The sequence below is a fragment of the Tauraco erythrolophus genome, chromosome 11 (genome assembly GCF_009769465.1).
Source record: "Tauraco erythrolophus isolate bTauEry1 chromosome 11, bTauEry1.pri, whole genome shotgun sequence".
NCBI lineage: Eukaryota > Metazoa > Chordata > Aves > Musophagiformes > Musophagidae > Tauraco > Tauraco erythrolophus.
Window position 1 is genome coordinate 14,150,858 of NC_141475.1, and position 15,154 is coordinate 14,166,011.

The 15,154-nt window shown below is 35.8% G+C and overlaps 1 protein-coding gene across 1 annotated transcript in view; it reads right to left on the reverse strand.

The window, feature by feature from the left end:
• Window positions 1-15,154, reverse strand: part of PLOD2 (procollagen-lysine,2-oxoglutarate 5-dioxygenase 2) — a 62,261-nt gene that overhangs the window by 12,877 nt on the left and 34,230 nt on the right. The window contains exons 8-12 of the mRNA XM_086618615.1: window positions 13,669-13,732; window positions 12,791-12,888; window positions 10,148-10,249; window positions 5,754-5,879; window positions 4,218-4,339 (exon numbers count right to left, since the gene is read on the reverse strand). Coding sequence (XP_086474741.1) covers window positions 4,218-4,339; window positions 5,754-5,879; window positions 10,148-10,249; window positions 12,791-12,888; window positions 13,669-13,732 — 512 coding nt within the window. The remainder of the gene's footprint in view (window positions 1-4,217; window positions 4,340-5,753; window positions 5,880-10,147; window positions 10,250-12,790; window positions 12,889-13,668; window positions 13,733-15,154) is intronic.

Here is a 15,154-nt window from a genome sequence, read left to right on the forward strand (position 1 = left end):
AACAGATAAAGCACTGAAGTTTAGTTTTGCATCTCAGGCTGAAGTATTGTTACCACAGTTACCACACCTGGAAGCTACTGAAATCAGATTATGGGTGGGAAGTTAGTTTTCTTCTGCAACACTCAAAGTTCAAAATGTTCCTCCTCCATCGAAGGATGAAATCCAAAACTGCTGAAGTGTTCAGGAGAAGCAGTTCCAGAAAATCTAAGTCACCAACAGAAATCACTTGACAACTGGGAGACACAGATTTAATCCCGGCTCTTCCTTTAAAACCATGGCCAAGATATTTGCCCTACTCGCGAAGCTGAAAAGGAGTCCTTCTGCTTCTGTGTCACCATTTATCACTACCAGGGCGAGCTCAGAGACAACCTTACTATCTTCTGACTTTCAAAAAGCACATAGAAGACCTCAAATTCATTGACCTCACTGTTGAATTTTGAGCTGAACTCTCTGATACTCTCTACTATTCTTCCTGAAACTTTCGAAAGCTTTCAATGTAAACTTTGATTAAAAAGTACACATTCCCACTAAAGATGAGGTAAATCACATTTTTTAAAAAAGTTCAGGAAAAATCCTAGCTAGTTCTATTATTAATATTTTTGAGAGGGGTAGAAAACAACCCCCGCAAAAAAAAAAGAAATCCTTAAGTCCATAAGTACTAGGGGAAAAAAAGATTATGGAAAATAAGCTTTTTATAAAGAAAACCTCAGAGTAGTGAATGAGATAAATTCCCATATTTCCCCACTTTCTGTTACTGCTTGAACATATTTCATATTATCTTACATTTTCTGTCATAACAAATTCTGTAACAGCTGGGTGAAATCTCATCTCCAAACAAGGCAAAACCACAAATGAGTTTTTCTTAAAGAAAAAAAGAACCAACTGTAAGAACTCTAATAGAGCCCTCACAGACAAAGGCTTAAAAAAAAAAAAAAAAGGACACGGAAATGCTATTTTAGGGTTTCAATGGATGTACGTGCAGATAAAATACTCAGATAACATACAGCTAAAATTTCCTTCTCTATATTCTAATTTATTTTCCTCCCATTTAATTCTGTTTCAGCCCACAATAAGGAAAGCTGTGCTCTCCTATTTGCCAATATTGTTGAACTGTAATAAGTCTTACTGACTGCACAATTTTAGGTCTTTTCCAACACCTATCTGACTTACACAAAGGCAGGAGAGGGCTTTCAAGTCAAGAAGTAGCAAGAAGGTAAATGCTTCAATTATTCTTTATGTGAATGAGAAAAGTAGGCAGATATTTGCTGCATGGCTATGGGTGAAATTAAAGAGTGTTATTTTCTCACATTTATATTGACATAAGAGCCTCATTTACTGAGAACACCACTGTGAGTTATCATCACTTTTTACTAAGCCAAAAAGAGAAAAAGAGGTAAGGAGAAAACTAACCCAACTGCATTATATACTCAAAAGTATTCTGCTGAAAACACATCAGACCTTCGATGCTTAACTTCTGCCTTTTGTTTGTTTGTTTAATTCTGTCACTAGGCACTGAACTGTATTAATCAAAGCCTGTTTTGCTGCTGCGGCTGAATAGACTTTTTTGTGTGAAATATGCAAGCGAGGAGACCAAATGAATTCTACATCTACCAGAAATTAACAGAGAGATACTAAAATCAGCTAATCTGGAAAAAGAGAGAAAGCAAGTGTTTGAGACAGATGGAACAAAACTATCAGTCAATAATGCAAATAGAGGCAGGAGATAATTAATCAGAAGACTGAATATATCAGTCTCTAAATCAAGCCCTTAAACAGGTTTGAAGAATCACTCTTTTCAAGTTATTCCCATTGCAGTGTTAATGAGAAACAAATAAGGTTATGATGTTCAAAGCCAGCTGAAGGGTTGAAAGCAAATAAGTGTTTATAGGACCTGCCTTTACCATGAACATCCCATACTTCCGAGCTAGATTTTTTGAGGAAAAGAAAAATGCAGTTGCTTCAGAGAAGCTGGTGACGTTCACAAGGGCAACCAAGTAGACCAGGAGTGCACAGGAAGCAGTGGATGAATTGAACCTGCTTCAGACAAACTGAAAGGAGCCACCAAATTATTACTACATTGCTCTCATGAAAGATCCTACTACTAACAGTCATACTTTCTGGATGAGTCAGTACTTTGGCATGGTCTTATTTCACATGCATTATGCTTCACTTTTTCTCTATATGCCACATATCTCTTTAGGAGAGAAACTTTAATAAAGAGGCCTTTCAAAGAAGGAGCAACATGGGTCAAATTATACGCAGACAATGGATAACACATCACAGTGTAGTGTATCCAGCGGCACACGTCATAAGTGTGATTATCTCCCTGCCTTACATAATAGAATTTTAAATGATTTTGTGCAAATAAACATTTAAATTACTATTTTTTTATCCACAGATCAAGCAAAGACCATATATCATATTAAAACCTTCATCACATTATAAGTCAGTAGGTTCCATCAAAAAAGGACACGTTTAAAGATCTTTGCATGAGATTTAGTAACAGTATAGGAATTGTTTACACTAAAGATTCTGCCTTACCGTGCCTATATAACACCAAAGAGGAAAAGACAACTCCAGAAATTCCACCTCAGTTACACATAACACAGACTACTTCAACTTACTTTACTTTTGCAACTAAAAAGTTTGCAAACATAGTACATTTGCTTTAGAGACTACTGGAAATACAGAAAGAATGATTTATAAACACGGGAATGGCTGCTTACACTACCACTGGATATCTGTAGTGTTTCCTAGAAAGGCTATGGAGAGGCTTGGACTTCAGCCAAATATCAGTTTCCCAGTGGCTTCAGCACAACAAAACCCCATTCAAACAAATTTCCAAGAACACCGTGGAGACTCAGGACTAGTCAGTTCTTCATTCTTTCAGTGGATGCCATGAACAGCCTATGCTGCGCTCTTAACCTCTGAACATAAAAGAACAGGGCCTTATGAAAATAATTTCTCTGCTCTGATACTCATGGAAGATTTCGAAGAAAAGGGAGTGGAAGAGTTATGCAAGAACAAAGCCTGCTCAAGGGCCACAGCACGGTCTTGGTGGGATCCTAGTCTGTAGAACTCCATAATTTGACTGAGGGACATACTGGGAGAGCCATGAGCAACTTTGTGGTAGCAGTCAGCGCTGCAGCCACCAAAAAGACCCATTGACAGGCAGGTCTGACACAGAATACAAGGTTCAGATTTGGGCCTGGCAAGTGTCAGGTTTAAAAGCCAAAGAGTTGAATTCCCTAGTATAAATGAAGAAAAAAAAAAAAAAAGGAAAAAAAAAAAAAGCAAGGCCAAGGATAAGATAAAGTCAGTTGCCTTTGTAAGACCTTTCCCCCCTGCCCCCCGAAAGCAGAAACTTCTGCTAGAGCACTTCTAAAGGATATTCCTGTCTCTTTGAACCATAGGAAGAAATGTAATTCCGTCACCTGTAAGCCCATGTCAAGCTTTAAATATATTTTTACTGAAATGTAATCTCATTTAAAAAAAAAAAAAAAACAAAAAAAAAAAGAAAAGGAGGAGAGACTAGGACAACAAAAGTGCAATTGTTTAATGCCTAATACAAGAGGTAATTCTATTTTGTGAAAACACTCTGTAATAAGTTAGCTTGAAAAGGTATTGGATAAAAGAATAAAACCTAATACATTTTTAGAAGATACACTGCAATAAGAATTTCTGCAATTAGAATTTCTATTTATATTTGCATCTGCTTCCGCTTTAATTTTTTTTAAAAATTACTGCTACATATAATTTCCTGCACAAACTTTTTATTAAAGTTTTTTGTATTGTACCATCTATTTTATTTCAATAGTATTCTTTTTAATAAAAATATTTCAACTTTACACTTTATGCTTATCACGTTTCAATATAGATTCATGTTTGAGAAAACTAACACAAAAATAATCTTACCCCTCTTATATCTTTATAGCCTACTATTGTCTATGCCTTCATTAGAAGACAAGATGACAGACTATCAAAGCAGTCCAAACCAGAGAGATGTTTCCACAATGACCAACAGCTTTTTATATTAGACAGAAATCATAAAATACTCAACAGTTCATATATCTAGATCCTGCTCTACTACAAAAGCTCCCACTTTTGTATCTTAAGATGTAAAGTTGTTAGTGTTTAAGATGCAAAATAATCTACATAAGAGATGAAAAAACGTTAGTGTATGCATCATTATAACAGATTTATAAATTAGAATTTACATTCCCATGTTCCGGGCTTCTGCTTGACTCAGATTTTCTTCAGGTCCAACAATTTTTATATTTCTGATAATGTTCTTGGCTTTTTCCCAGAATTTCTTGATGTGCTTTTCATGGTAAACCTCCTGTAATCATGTTAACATTGTTTATAGTGAATTAAAAGTACAAGTTGCTGTGAAATCATAAACATAGTGTCCAAGAACATATTGTATTCTATCCTAACCAAACAGATGGCAAACAGTATTTGAAGATATTCCAGTATATCTATCATTAAAATGAAGCTCTTCTGTCCAAAATTTTAGCAAAAGAATCCAACACATCAGCAATACAAACCAAAGCTGTAACTCCAGACCAATGATGCAAGATTCACAGACTGTTTATGCAATACTTTTTCAGGATATTTATTTAACACTCTTCAAAACCCATCCTACAACCTCCATGGCACACAGGAGTTTTTTTATAACAATCCAGAATGGCTTCAGAGAGGGAACTGTCACCTGTGCCCAGGTGGACATTCATAGTCATTGTTCCTTTAAAATGTAGTCCCAGTGATTGTTTCTGTAATTTCTAATTACCCTACCTCTAATTTAAGAAACCTCAGCCACACGCAATGCTTCCAGCCCAGTACCCTCATTTGTAGATTTTGTGTATTATGGCTGACATTAGAATAATTAAAATATTGGGTAGGGTTTTCCCCCCTCTATGATAAAAAAACAAACAAACAAAAAAAAAAAAAGCACACTGAAGACTTTAAAGAAAAGCTCTGCTTCTGTTACTCAGGCCTTTTGTGCTACAATATCAACAGTAGTGCACACCAAGTGAAAACGGACAGAATTATATTTCCCTCCCATTTCTCTTCCAGTCCATTGTTTTTCCAACAGACTTACACACACTTGTCACCTTATTCATGAAAACAGCAATACTGAAGTTACTGGTGAAGTATCAGCAACACCAGATCATTAGGTAATTAGAAAAAAGCATTAAAAAATATTCAAAAAAGCAACTCATCTGCACTGCCAATCAAAATATACCTAGCCACACCAGTCTTTCCCACGGCAACCAGAAGGAGAACCAAGAGAAACATAAATGCACTGGGGTATCAACAAGATGAAAAACAAATCCAATGTCAGCTATTGGAAAACAGTTGAAAACATGCTTTAACTTTTGGTCAGTCCTGAAGTGGTCAGGCAGCTGGCCTATATGACCACTGTAGGTTCCTTCCAACTGTAACTGTTCTCATTCTACTCTATTGTTTTATGTCAATCAGTACTTCCTCCAGAAGCATAAAGTTTAAAATACAATTTTTTCATTACTAAAAGAATCTCAGTAGATTCTTTAAATAGACTTCAGTCAGCACGGCCACAATTTCATTTAGTTTGTGTATTTTTTTCACTTCAGCATACCAAATTCTGAAAGATTATCTCTTCCTATGCAGTTTAACTATATACAAACATAGAATCTATATACTCCCTCACACACTTTCATTCATATCATAATTTCCAAAATTGAAGCTTTGCACAAAAATAACATCATACTTACATTATTATGAACGAAGATACTGAGTGCCTCCTTTGGGTAGTCCAGAGTCAATAATCTGTCTAAAAATTTAGGTAGGAAAGGAGTGGGTTGTTCAATGAAAACACCAATTTTTACTCTTGGATATTCCTAAAAAAAATGATATTTTGACACAACCAATAAGACTCACCTCCTTTCTAAGATTAGTCATATTTAAAAGCAACTAATGTCATGTTGCAGTAACTTAGGCCACACAGCTTTCAAACAATCAAAACCAACTAGCTCAAGAGTGCTGTCCCCTCTGTTTATTTTCACTGACTTCACTAAATAAGTAAAGATAATGGATTTAATATTGCTAAAATCTCTCTGAATTCCAATAACAGGAACAGGAAGTAGAAAATAATGTATTATGTTTTTTAAAGTTCTTACTTTAAAAAAATATTAAAACGGGAAAAAACTATTTAAGGAAATATAGCTAGAGCTGCATGGCAAATTCATTTTTTGAAAGTAACATACATATATATGTTAAATTTACAAGAAAATATAGGGAAGACCAGTTTTTTTAAAAGTAGTTAAAGAATAAACACTACAAAATATTTTACTGATCTGTAATTTACGCCAAAGACTGTAATACCCTTCCATACACTTATACGCACTATTTTCCCTCGATCATTACAAGTGAGTCTGCATTACTTCCTTACTTACTGATTTTATCAAGACCTTTGATGAACTAACTGGAGATTCTCCTCTTGCATCCACGGATACTGAAGAGCTATCCACCTTATTTTAATGTGAATTCACATCTTTCGAACAGTGGTATTAATTACTGGTTTGTATGTGCTTGATATAGAGATCACGACCACTAAAACAAACCTAGACAGCACTTTGTGTATTCCTAAAATGTATTATTACATTATTCAAGACAAAGAAATTTAACCTTCAGAGGTCTTGACTCCCACACAAAGAAATGCACTGATTAAACAAAAATTTTTTTCACCTCTAAAACAGACAGTTAGTATAAACGTCTAACCCACTACGAGGCTCAGAGAGAAACCTTATATGAGTATAAAAGGCTGCAAAAGTTAGCTTTCCTTAAGCAAGCCAACACCCACTTGAAAAGCAGCTGGATAAACCATCAGGGCATGTTGAGATTTCACAGTGTCACTGTCTGCATCGGAAATCCAGAAACATACTGGCAAGTGCACTAGGTCGGAAACATTAGGCACCAATGTTTACCCTGACTACCTCCTATTCATAACTTCATCTGCAAACCTAATACGTACTCATGCAGACATCCTAATAATTTCAAAACAGCTGACAAAGACAAGTACACTGACGTGTCTTGAAAAAAGCAACCGTGATATTCGCTGGCAACCACTCCACTGAGGCTGGTGTCATGGTAACTGGTACTGCTGATTGCGAGCAGTGAGGAAAGCCGTGTGTGGCATCAGGCTTGCTAAGCTGAACATGCACATGTGCTACCAATAATAGAACTGCTGCAATAAATTATTTTGCATATTTCTCTAATTCTAAGCCATTTTCCTCAACCTCCAGGACAAAGAGAAGCAGGTTCAGGCAAGATCTGCAAAGGTTATAGGGACAATGAGGAATTACTAATGATCCTTCAGTAGTATTGAAGTATGAACCGCTTGGCTCTACACTAAAATCTCAGGAGCGTGACCGAAGCAAAAAGGTGTTTAAAAATCAAGAGTTCAAATTACTGCAAACTGCATCTCCTTAAAGAAGAGCGTTCATCAATCTAGACTCTGGTTCACCACACCATAAAGAGTTGTCACTGAATAACATGAATGTAGGTCAAAATGAACAATGTTAATAACCAGCATTTTTAGTATATCAAGTCAGAAGCTTTGGTTTTTCCCAGTTATGCCTCAGCAAAAACACTTTGGAAATACCCAGTGTGCACCAGGAGGTTGTATTTTCCCTGACAGATTTTCTCGTTTTCACTAAGGTCATACATTTGCCTTTTAAAGTTTACTTTTTCACAAGCAGTAGATGAGCATATGACAATTTTTGGACGAAATACAGGACAAGGCCTCAGTACGACTACACAGAGCGCAGTCCAGGAACTCCTGACACAAGAGCCACCAGTGAAGTGAGAGAGTGGGCAAAGTCAACCTTTCCACCCACACCAGGCAGTCTCCACGCCAGTAACAAGCTTCAGGATTCAAGAAGTAGCTCTAGGAAGATTAAGTCTGTTCAATTTAATTTAGGTTCTAGCAAAAAAATCCTTAAGAAAAGTGGAAATAATTCACAATTATTGAGTCAAGGTGCATCTTCAACTTATTTTCTGTGACCCTGCTTTGTTCCGAGCAGTATGGGAGCTAATTTTGGAGTCCCACAGGCTGCTGACATTAGCAGAAGAAAGCAGCTACTGAGTGTTTCTGCACCTCAGCTGATCAGCACAGGAGGTCCTGCTTCTGTGAAAAGGACAAGGACTAAGCCAAAGACTCTGCATATGTGGCACTCAGTTCCTTCACAGGTAATCCAAAGCTCAGCTTTTCACAGGCCATGCTCCCAGCACCTGCTCACACTGACCCTGGTAAAAGCCTTGGGCTCTTCTGCTCATCCATTGCAGACCAACCTACACAACCCACGCCAATGCTTCCACCCATCTCTACCTTGCATGCACCTACCCTTGACCTTCACAGAACGAATGCTATCCCTATGCTCATGACGGAAATCAGTATTATTTCACTCCTTGAACAGTGGAGCTTATCTGTTTTGCACTGCTAAAGTCAAGATCTGTAGGTAAGCCCAGTCCAAAACATTGAATTCGCAGCACCTAAGCTCATCAAGTCAAGGACCCATTCATGCCAGAATTCATCTAAAGGAACTTAAAGTCCAAAACGTAGTTGGGATCAACAAATCTGATTCTCTACTTGCTTACGAGAAGAACAAGAAAAATTCTTAGAAGATCTGAGTGTATCAATACAGAAAGTTAAAACAATACGGAAAGAATGATTAGAGGCACAGAGCTGGTATGGCTCTTTTCACTGGAAATTTCTTTTTAAGTAGCAACCAGCCAGGCCTGAACAGAAATCGTGTACAGAAAATGAAATATTGCTTGTACTCAGAAATGCCTGAAGTAAACACTTCCACTGAGGCCAAGGAAAAGTCTCGTTATTTCTGCTGGCAGAGTGAGCAACGTATGAAGTCCAAAGGATGCATTACTGTAAGAAAGACACATTCCAAGCAGATGTACATAAACTATAGGAAGCTATCCAGTAAGTCATTGCAAGTTACTCCCCATTACTAGCTTTTAAGATTTAACTGCTTCCCAACCATGTTTTAATTACCAACACCATTAGGAAAAACATAGACAACTTCTTTTCCTCAGGTAAATGTTATGTTGGGAGTGCAAACACTACTTCAGTAGAACACCATTCAAATGTTGTATCTTCAAAGTAAAAGTAAAAAAAGATACAAAAAGAATCTGAAAGTTATTACAGCAATAATTTTTATTTTATTTTATTCAATTTTTATTTTAGTCCATAAGCTGCTTATTGTCCACAAACTCTTTCACTTTGTCCTTTCATTACAAAGATAACAAGCCACTACTTCTTTCATGCTGTCTGCAACATGACTTAAGACCTGTTCTCATTCAAACCTTCAATACAGAACAGAAAAGAAACAGCTGCTGGAAACAGCCTGTTAAGTATAATCAGAATGTTCTTTTAAGTACAAGCCTTACATTTCCACACGGTAGATCTGAGTATTTACTCTGCCTAAAATTTACTAATTACAAGCTGAAATATTCATAAAGACACTAAAGACGACATGCTTGGAGTCAAAGAGCCAAAATACATTCCCAAATATTGGATATACACACACATATGCCACGTGTATGTGTATGTTTGTCCTATAGGAATTCTGAAGACTGAACTGATATTCCATGTCAATTACATCAGATTTGTTCTATTATTATTTTGTAACTGTAAGCATGGTACAGTTAACTATTAACCTCTATTCGTAACAAAAATTGTTAAATTGATGCATATCAAGTTTTTTGTAGGTCTGCAGTTAAAAATTGGAAATATCTAAAGAGTTTTTCTACCTCCCCAGAAATTCTAATTATTCACTTCAATCTTGCATGATTCAAAAATGATTCATTCAGTCTCAGTGAACAGAGGTAAGGATCTGGAGGGCTTTGAGGGGTGAGATCATCTTCAGTAATATTGGGGAAATCTATATTAAAATGCACGCACAAATCATTTCTAAAAGTATTTATATTTCCAGTAAAGTCAAATTCCATCTTTACAGTTTCATACACCAGAAAAAATGTCCTGAGGTGTCTACAAAACATAATATTGCATACTGAAGACATTTGGCCTCAGAAATCACTATACGCCTATCAACTGCATTCAAAAGGGTATTGTTCTAGCGAAGATTATTCTTACCGTTACTGTTGACAGGTCTAGTAAGTCTAAGTCACAAATACTGCAACCAGTTTCCCGTGTCCAAGCATTAGGAATATAGTTTCCCAAATAATTCAAGTGAATCTGGTAAATAAGTGAACAGTTCAGATTAATGAAAGGTGCATGCAAATGGTGATTTGTACCTTTTAAAGAATTCAGGCTTAGTTATTGAATCTCTTATGCCTAAAGACAATTGACTGTCTTTTTTTTTGAGAAAAAAAAAAAACCAAAACAAACAAAACCAAACACTCCACAACAAACAAACATACAAAAATAGCTAGTAAAGTATTTTTCTTCTTTTTATTTACAAAGCAGAGATTATATTCTCCTAGCATCTACATTTATTGCTTTAGTTAAACCAAAAATTTGTTGCAAGTGTAACAACTACCAACTACATGCTTCTACGACTTCCAAGACACAACACAGACTATAGATCATTCAGTTTTCAAAAGCTGCTAGGTATGATTTCAAGCCAAAAAAAAAAATAATTATAGTTTAATTCTGTTCCCAAATCTGAGAATAATCAACACTTTATACAAAACAAAGAGTTACTGTATGAAAAACACACAGAAAATGTAGAAGATAGATGCCCAGCCAGTGTATTTTTGACAAATCATGCCAAGATTCAGAAGTCAGTCAGGGGAATACATTTTAAAGCAGCATCTAGCTTCTTAACACATTTTGAATAGGCACTGAACAAATTATGTTCTACTTCTGTCAATGGGTTGTCTGGGCTGCCCTGTCCTCCTGGATTCCATGGAAAGTTTGTGCAGAACTTCACTCTTCTCTACGTCCATTTGCAATGGTTAATCAATTTCTTATGCCGGGGAAAGTCTGCCTGAGGGAAGGCTACTACTCAATCCTACTCTACTGTCGTTAGAAAAAACCTATTATTTTGCATAGAAAACACACTCCAGTCCAATATTTAATCTGCATTTTATCATATTTTGGATGTTTGTTTATGCTTATTGAAAATCATTCTAGAAAGATCATAAATAGAATTGCTTGACCTTAATTTCAGTAATGTACAATAGAGTCTACAAAAATTAGTATTTCACAAAAAGCATTTGAGGAAAAAAAAAAAAAGAAAAACATTGCATGTCAGGATGACAGGGTAATTTGGTATCCAATTTAAAGAAGTGTCTCTGACCAGTGATATTTACTGATTTACAAATTGAAGATATTAAATACAAAACAGAAGGTTCTTGAAGTTGTTATCTTGGAGTTTATTCTGGGAATTACTTTCATGATATTTGATTTACTAAGTAGTGAAAACTTTTTCCAATCCTACTATACTATTGTCCTCTTAATTCATGTTTAAAACATAAAAAGCTAATTACATTGACAAAGTGATATACAGCACGAGTTTCCTCCGTTTTTAAAACAACATCACCACATGCAGAGATTGAGTTTTGTTTAATGTATTGTAACTCATGGATTAGTGTAAGGAGTTCCAACCTAAACTGCTTGCCCAACTGTAAAATACAGTACCTTTCTTTTCATTGGCAAAGTGTCAGCAAAGCCAGTGATGATAGATAAACTGAAGATTTAATTGATGCAAAAATAACTGTAGCAACATGGAAAAAATTGGTCATATATTTCACCACTACTGAGTGGTTAATAAGCCAAACAGATAATGGCATCATTATATTCACTAATTCCAAAGATGAAATACAGTGCAAAAACTAAGCAGCAGCAGTCATTGGGATATTAATGAGTTTCAAACTTTATTTCATTCTCTGGGGACGCATTTTTCTGAAAATAAGGAGCTACAGTAGTAAGGAACATGTATTCTGAAGAAGCTGGAAAGTAGCCATGCCCAAACTTGCAGCCAACAGAGGCTATTAGAAATGACACACCTTTACACTTCTTTGTCATATAACAAAAAAAAAATGCAACTGCCATATCACCAAAACTGAGCCATTTCTCCCAGAGAAACTGTCCCAGGTCCTCAGGACCGCTGTATCCTTACACATGGACAGAATCTGCCAAAACAGCTATTTCATAGGGCAGACAGAGGTCTACCACGAACCCAAAGCTCATGAGCTATGGGTACATTGTAGGTAACGATCCATGACACTGAAGGTGTCACCAAAAGACAGCTGTGCGTGTGTATCTATACACGCACACACACATATATATATTTTTGCCTATATACAATATCTTTTTATATATGTGTGTGTGTATGCAAAGCAAGGTCTGTGGTAGGATCAGATGTGTTACTGTTTTGTACCCACCCTATGACTCTTGGTTAGATTTTTCTCCCCCTGAAAACCTATTCTTCTGATCACCATTTAATAACCAGACAGACATTCTTCACAAGCTTTAAGAACTGTTTTGTGATAGTGAATAAATTAACATAAGCTCAATCGCTTCTAATATCCCATGCTACAATGAATTTGGGAGCAGAATGAGTTGTTTCAGCAGTGATATCAAGTTACAGTGACAGCAGAATAACACAATGGAGAGAGCTATTAGAATGGGGGTTTTATCCTTGCAATTCTTATTAACATTAATTGGAAACAAGCAGCGGTGGTGTGCTATGACTGTTCCAGACTCTTTCATCATTGTTTTTGCCTCTATTAAAATTGCTGTCTTTGCACAAAAATAAGAACAGTCACTCACTTTAGTTGGACCGTTTCCATGAACAGTGACTGGTAATGTGTCGTACACTGAATTCCTTGCTCTTACTCTTCCTTCTTCAAATTTCAAAAGGACTTCATCTGCAAACCAACAAATATCATACAGCAATAACAGTTTATAAATAAAAGCTAAAGTTTCAGAGTTCTGTAAGTTCTTGCTGATACAAAATACCTTGCTGTTGCTATCCTTGTCAATGTTACTTATTTGGAAGATTTTGTTCATTTTTTTCACTAGATCTTGAATTTTAAGCTCTTCATGCTAAATAAGACTACATCAAACCTCAGAGTTTGCCACAGCAGACTTCAGTATTTTAATAAAATCTATTTTAAAATAATTTTGTGCAAATGCTATTTATAGAGAAATCACAGTTATTTCAGATGCGATCTGAGTATAAAAAGCTGTTCCATAATTGGAGGTTAAAAGCACGAAAGGAAGTTTGCACAGAGGCCATTTTTCAATTTAAATTCATGACAGTTGAATAAAGGAAATTCTACGTTATTTTTCATTTCATTATGCATAGCCATTTGCTTAAGAACATCTAAAATGCAATTTTAATTATCAATCTTACTCCTGCAATTAAGTTTGCGAAAGGCAGATGGAAAAACGGTTTTTAACTTTGTGTTTATTGCTATCTTCACTTATTGAAAACTATTTTTTCTATTTTAAATCAAATATTTTATCAATGGGAGAAATCAATTAATATTAAACCCAAAAGATCTGCAACTAATCTGGTAATCAGGTTTACCCATGCAAATATTTCTTTAAAACAAGCATATATTTTGGGAATGATATTCATAGTTAAGCAATAGAAGTGTTAATAACAGTTAATAAAACACACAATGTGCAAATCATACGCTTACCAACGGCTCCATTTAGGGTCTGGAAAATTGTACATTTGTGGTCCAAAGTAATTTTAATGCTTTCCTGAAATAAAGGCATTAAAGATGTTGAGACGTTCTAAAAGCCAATGTTTTTACGGTAATGTTATACTGCAGTGGCAGCAAGTAATCAGGCAAAATTTCTCTATATATTCAGCTCTTAGATATAATTCTTAGTTTTATATTTTTAAACTTTTCTATATCCCTGAGTTGTGCAGCTGTATAGCAATCAGTTTTATATATGCAAAAACTTTATCTAAACTTGAAGGATAAAGGTCATCATAACTCTCCAAAGAAACTACAATCTGGTTTGTAAAGAAAGTTTGTTTTATCTTAAAAAAAAAATAAAAATTAACAAGTCTTGGCCAAGCAACAAAACATACTGTGTTTCATAGTCTCAAAAACACAAAAGCCAAATTTAAGTATCATGTCAGAATAGAGAACACCAGTGGTTTTAAAACATGTTCTTAATATTGTATTATTAATCCTACCTAGATTATCTGAAGGACTGTGTTTTGAAGTTTTAACATGTTGATCAAAGTATATAACCTTTAAAACACACTTAAGAACCTTTATACAGATAACATACTCTGTTTTGGTCTTCCAAGATTTTGTTACATATTCTACAGCATTGAACCTTACCGTACAGAGAATTAGTGCTGAAGTGTAGTACAGTATCCCAAGCTAAGTGCCATGGAGGCATTTTGAATCACAGTAGAGTAGTGCACTGTGCAGAAGGACACTTCTTTGTCTAGAAGACAATCCGTTTGGACAGCTAATTATATTACTTCTGACTTTGGTGCAGAGTCACCTTTAACTTCTCTACATCCTGTCCTTTCAATTGCCTATCCAGCATCTGATTTAACTTGCAGAAAACCAATTCAAACATTAAGAGCTAGAAGGTATGTCCTATGAGGAGCACCTAAGGACTTCGGGTTTGTCTGGTTTGAAAAAAAGAAGGTTGAGGGGTGACTTCATTGCTCTCTACAGCTTCCTGAAGAAAGGAAGTGGAAAGGGAGGTGTTGATCTCCCTGGTATCCAGTGATAGGACACGTAGGAATGGTTCAAAGCTGCGCCAGAGGAGATTTAGACTGGACATTAGGAGGCATTTCTTTACCAATGGGGTGGTCAAACACTGGAACAGGTTTCCTAGAGAGGTGGTTGATGACCCAAGCATGTCGATTGTTTAAGAGGCACTTGGACAATTCCCTTAACATGCTTTAACTTTTGGTCAGCCCCATATTGGTCAGGCAGTTGGACGAAATGATCATTGTAGGTCCGTTCCAACTGGAACTATTCTATTCTTATTCTGGTTTTGTACTTGTATCTAAAAATGCCTGATGTTTCAGAGGTAACTCAATGAAAAAATGTACGTGTATTTGAAAAACTTCACATCTGCCTTAAGCATATAAATGCTCAAAATCAATCTCAAAATTGCAATATCAGTTTCTAAAAGTCTTTTTACATC